The sequence below is a fragment of the Olea europaea genome, chromosome 1 (assembly GCF_002742605.1).
Source record: "Olea europaea var. sylvestris chromosome 1, O_europaea_v1, whole genome shotgun sequence".
NCBI lineage: Eukaryota > Viridiplantae > Streptophyta > Magnoliopsida > Lamiales > Oleaceae > Olea > Olea europaea.
In genome coordinates this window covers 5,015,876-5,021,620 of record NC_036237.1, presented here as the reverse complement: position 1 = coordinate 5,021,620, position 5,745 = coordinate 5,015,876, and the positions used below count along the sequence as shown (strand labels likewise).

The 5,745-nt window shown below is 31.1% G+C and overlaps 1 protein-coding gene across 2 annotated transcripts; it reads left to right on the top strand.

Annotated features, from left to right (window-relative positions):
• The first annotated feature begins 5,017 nt into the window (after positions 1–5,017).
• On the top strand, positions 5,018–5,739 carry LOC111398099 (uncharacterized RNA-binding protein C1827.05c-like). 2 transcript variants are annotated; one of them, XM_023025988.1, is made up of 4 exons: positions 5,018–5,108; positions 5,199–5,296; positions 5,446–5,560; positions 5,639–5,739. In XM_023025988.1, exons 2-4 carry the CDS (start codon positions 5,201–5,203, stop codon positions 5,716–5,718), a joined length of 291 nt encoding a protein of 96 aa, XP_022881756.1. In that variant the 5' UTR covers positions 5,018–5,108; positions 5,199–5,200; the 3' UTR covers positions 5,719–5,739. The 2 variants fall into 2 exon arrangements, with proteins under 2 accessions (XP_022881756.1, XP_022881036.1); XM_023025268.1 differs by having other exon boundaries at positions 5,189–5,296.
• The last annotated feature ends 6 nt before the right edge of the window (positions 5,740–5,745 follow it).

The window sequence follows — 5,745 nt, the reverse complement described above, 5'->3', positions numbered from 1 at the left end:
GTATATGTGGATCAATCGGTATTTAAACTATTCATGACTAGAATGAATCGAAATAGTTTTGCAAATTAGCTTTATTAAAGCCCACTCTTTCATTAAAGAATAATGTTATATGGCATCAACTTATATAGCATTATGTAATATGTTCAATTAAAGGTCATTGTAACTTTCATTTAATGACACTTACTGTCACTTAAATTAGTATTGCAAAATATTAAAAAGCACACTCTTTACTATAACCCACGATTACCCTTTGAAAAATTACAATGTGATTCACAAGTTTTGAACTCTAATCCCATGGTCGAAGATGTGGCCTATTTTCCCCTAGGCTGCATTTGTTGTTTGATAGAATACGAATACATATATAAAGATATCAATTTTTAATGGCAAATTTTTCTACATTTAAACCACGAGGACAAATATAAATTTTGAAATATTATCAAAGGTCTCCCTATGGGTTGTGCCGTTGTGATGTTGGAAAGGAGTTTAGTTCTCGTCTAGATATGCGATCTTGAATTGTTCTTGCATTTCATGTTATAATTGCAATTAATTACTTTATTGAACCCCAACGATTGGACATGTAATTATTATTATATTTTTATATGTACAAAACCTTGGTAATTGATCATTATTGTGCTTCTTTTATCTACATAAAGGGTAACTCAGTTGATAACTCGGTGGAACTTGAAAATGGTGTCTAATTCTCGAGAAAAATTCAGTGGCACTACCAATATGTATACATGGTAGAATAATCTATTCAGATTGCGACAATTTAGACTTTGAGCCACTTAAATCATGACACCGTCAATAATGAGTGGGTCCTCCCATCCACTTCGTTTCTCTCTCTTATCTATTCGATGTTCGAGATGTCATGACTTTAATGATTCAAAATTCGAGATGATGTGATTTGAATATATCAGGCGAGCATATCAGCCTCTTTGTGCTATATTTTCCAAATCATTTTTATGAAAAAGTTGACCATTGGCATGGAATCTGGGTCCCACACATGACACAATCGGTCAACAATTGCGGCTTGAAGAAAGTATAACAGTAAAAAATTTCATTTTTATGTCCTAAAAAGTTGGCTGGGCTATAATATCATCAATTTCCTGATTTTACTATCAATCGATTCAATCCGTTAAATATTTTTGCTGGATTCTTAAGCATGAATTAAGAGCATGCAAAGGGATTCTAGCACCAACCAATTCACTTTGAGCAGATATACCAGGTCCTGATGAACATATTACCCTAGCCTAAAATGAAAAAAAATAATTAAAAGGTCAACAATTGCGGCTTGAAGAAAGTATAACAGTAAAAAATTTTATTTTTATGTCCTAAAAAGTTGGCTGGGCTATAATATCATCAATTTCCTGATTTTACTATCAATCGATTCAATCCGTTAAATATTTTTGCTGGATTCTTAAGCATGAATTAAGAGCATGCAAAGGGATTCTAGCACCAACCAATTCGCTTTGAGCAGATATACCAGGTCCTGATGAACATATTACCCTAGCCTAAAATGAAAAAAAATAATTAAAAGGAAAAAATAATTAAAATGAAATGAAAGAGAGGGAAAAAGAAGAAGATAACCCACTCGTTCTATGTTAAAAAAAGAAAGATTCATACTTTTTCTTTTCGATCGGCTCCTTTATCCATATATTGTGTAAATATGACCTACAATATAGTTTTCGTAATTTCATCAAGGGTAACTATAGAAAAACATTCATCTGTGTTTGACCAAAACAATTGAGACAATTCTTTGAGATGATCCTACATTTATATTTTTTCTCAATTTGTGTATAATGGAGTAGGAGGATAATATTCTCGTATAGTGATTAATTTTGAGGAAACCTTTATAAATTTTGTACGTCTTTATTTCTTCTTTCGAATGAATTACTAGAATAAAATTAGGTTTCTAATTGGGTAATTAGCACATAAGGTTCTTACTTTTCATCATTATTATGAAAAATGTCATTACTTTTTATTTTACTTTAATATTTTCATCCTTATTTCTACATCTCATTATGCAAAAATGTCATTTTCATCAATTTTTTCAAGTAAAAGCTATGAAATGACGAATATAACATTTTATATAAGTAAAATAAGAACTAATTGCAAGTGTAGTTCTAAGTTTTTAAAAAAGTGCAAACGAGTCCCAAATAAATTAATAAAATGTTAATTAGTACATAATGTCCCCTACATTTACTATTGTTGTGAACTAATGCACTACCCTTCGCTTTTTGACATTTTCACCCATAATTACACATTTGATTGCGCAAGCCACATATCTATCCATTTTTATCTAATTTCTCAATAAAAGCTATGAAAAACCGAATATACCCTCATATTTAAAATTTAAAAAATGAAAAACAAAGAACTAATTGTAACCATAGTACCAATTTATTTAAATACAAACGATTCCCTTATAAATTATTTAAAAAATAAATATTTTTAGAAAAGTGTGAACGAGTTTCAAATAAATTATTAAAAATAAAAAATTTAAAAAATTGTAAAAAGTGCAAAATGAGTCCCAAATAAATTATTAAAAAATTAGAAATTAAAAAAAATTATTTCTTCATTTTCTTCATTTTATTTATATAAGATGGTATATTCGTCATTATTGAGAAATTGGGTGAAAATGGAAGAAATTATGGTTATTAAAGTTATAATTAAGAGTAAAAATGCCAAAAAAAAAATAAAAAGTGGGGACATTTTTCACAATAATATTGAAATGGGGTAATTTGCACAAAACGTCCCTACCTTTCAAGTCTATTTTGGAATACGTTCCTACCTTTCATTTTTTGGCAATTTTACCCTCATTTCAACCTTTCTTTGCACTAGACGTCCTTTCGTCCACGTTCCATCTGTTTTTCCGTTAATTAAGTACAAAAATACATTTTTCCTTTCATAAACAAAGATAAAATTGTCCTCGTCCATTTCACTCCTTCTTCTAGCCATCAACTTAGTCCATAAGTAAAAGTAGCAGCAACATGAATATAAAAATCCTTTAAATGATTATGTTAAATAAAGAAAAAATGTTGTGAACAACATTATATTTCACAATTCCATAACTACTGTTACTGTCATATTGGGTTACTGGAAAAATTTAGAAAGACATATATTAAATGGTGGTCAATTTATAAAGATTATGCTGGATGTTCACTTCCAGTATATCCTTATTAAGGATGAAATCCACTGGGTAAATTGAGAAGAATGAGTGGAAATGGGTGCTGGGAAGTACGTATTACATTTTAATGATGAATGACTTATTTTGGCTCTATGGAGAAGATGAACTGGTCTTATTCACTTCTTCTAAGAATTGAATTAACCTTGTGATAATAGTCCCTACGTTGTTATAATTTTTCTGAGAACATCCCTACCTTTAAAATGTATTGGCGAGAAACATCCCTACATTTTTTAAAAATTTGAGAATAACGTCCCAACCTTTCAAAATTTTGGCAAGAAAAGTCTCTATTTTCTTCTATTTTCCTCCTGTTTATACACACAACAATTCGTGATTGATTTTGGGAAAACCCATATCTTTTGGGAAAGTGACAGTGGTCCCAGTCGGGCCCATGCCCCATCTAATGGTGCTTGATGCTACTAGCATTTGAGCACTGGCCGCCTTCTCATGTATTTTTTGTTCCAAAAAAGAAAAGAAAAAATTATTAGTAGTTAGCTTCATAACAATACTCAAATAGAGGGCTCAAGAAGAAATACAGTACCAGTGCCAACTCCTCCTGGGGCTTCTTCACTTTATCTTCTCGCTTCTTCCTATTGGAATCTTGATTGAGTATTTTTCTAATTGCCTCTGCCTACAAAATTGATGTTCCATGCTTTTAAAATTCTAAAAGTCATACAAGATGACAATAAATTGAAGTAGAGAGAAAAAGCAAACATTTGATTCCCATGCTGCTTTCTCAGTTTGCATTTTACGCCTTTGAGTAATCTCAGCTTTCTTCAGCTGTTGTTCCATTTCACCCTTGTTTATTGAAGGGTTGAATAAAGGGGCGAAATGGATGAGGACAATTTTACCCTTATCTATGGAAAGAATAAGGTATTTTTGTATTTAATTAACAGAAAAAATGACGGAATGTGGACGGAAGAACATCCAGCGCAAAAAAAGGTTGAAATAAGGGCAAAATGCTAAAAAATGAAAGGTATGGACGTTTTTCACAATAGACTTGAAAGGTATGGACGTTTTGTGCCAATTACTCTATTAAAATATAAGGACCTTTTACTAATTTATTTGGGACTCATTTGCACTTTTAAAAAAATTGGGACTATGATTGCAATTAATTTTTTTTTATTTTTATTTAAAAAGAATGGTATTTTTTGTCATTTCACAACTTTTAGTTGAAGAAATGGATGAAAATGACATTTTGAACAATGAAGGATAAAAATGCCAATAAATGAAAGACAGTGACATCTTCCACAATAATGATGAAACATAGGGACATTGTGTACTAATTACCCATTTAAACAGGATACAACTTTTTTGTCAATGAAATGTGTAGTAGAATTATTGGATAATTAATTACTATATTACCGTACAAGTTCCGATTTTACTGAATTTGGACAAGGTCTACTTATTCAAATCCTTTTGCATGTTCGAATAATTTTTAATCTCACTGCATGTACATCAATGGTTACATAATGTATTATATAATGCCATATTGTACTCGACCATTTGTTAATTTAAAACATAATCAATTTTTCTTGTTAATCTTTTTTCTTCATATCATATTATGTAATTCCTTATGTATACTTTTGATGTCAATTAACAAAATTCAATAAATTTTTATTTTTTGGTCATTTAAAAAAACCAAAATATGTTGCTTCCACTTTCTATTTTTATTAAGGCTCATAGGCACACCTGGCCCACTGAATGAACATCGGTACTGGCCACTTGGCCCACTGAATGAACATCGGTATTGGCCACTTGGCCAGTCCTGCCCAGGTAAAGCCCAGATTTAAACCACCTAATATGAGTCCGAATAAGCCCGTTTAAAAGCCCGTTCCCTTTTCTCTGCATCGGTCTTAGGGTTTTTGAATAGCCCCTCTCTCACTTTCCTGTCAACCCCAAATCTCTCTGGATATCTCACCAGAAGGTAAAACCCTGATTTCTTGATAAAAAAATTTTTATCACTCGCGTCACAGAAATTTTTTCTGATGTGTGTGTGTGTAATAGTATTGTATAGATATGGGGACGAAAGCAAAAAAGAAATCAATAGTGAAGAATTTGAGGAAGGCCTCTGCGCAATTCTCTGCTTCCAAAGACGATAGTCCTGATTTTGTGGTATGATCTTTTTTTTTTTTTTTTTTTTTTTTGTGCGTGTTTATGTTGTATCTACTATATGTATCAGTATGTGTGTTCATTTTTATGTTTTTACTAATTTTGTAATATATGCTTTTATTATATATGTTGGTTCGTTGAAAAACTAATAGCCGTTGGAGGGTGGTCTGGCGCGGAAGATTTCGAAGATTGAAGAAAGGGAGAATAAAGCAACTGTCTTATATATTGGAAGAATTCCACATGGATTTTATGAGAATGAAATGGAAGGTTAGTTTATTCTTCGAATTTAATTTACATGAATGCAATGTATGTCCACAATCGCGGATATCAATACAAACTTTGCAGGTTTCTTTAAGCAATTTGGTACAATCAAGAGACTCAGAATAGGAAGGAATAGGAAGGTTTGTTCTTTTAACTTTTATTAGTCATGTATTCATTTTTGTGTTGGTTTC

Bases quoted from the DNA above. Each gene is read 5' to 3' on its own strand.
- LOC111398099 (XM_023025988.1), top strand. From the start codon at position 5,201: ATGGGGACGAAAGCAAAAAAGAAATCAATAGTGAAGAATTTGAGGAAG. The intron at 5,297-5,445 runs GTATGATCTTTT...AAAAACTAATAG, and splicing joins ACGATAGTCCTGATTTTGTG to CCGTTGGAGGGTGGTCTGGC. The intron at 5,561-5,638 runs GTTAGTTTATTC...CAAACTTTGCAG, and splicing joins TTATGAGAATGAAATGGAAG to GTTTCTTTAAGCAATTTGGT.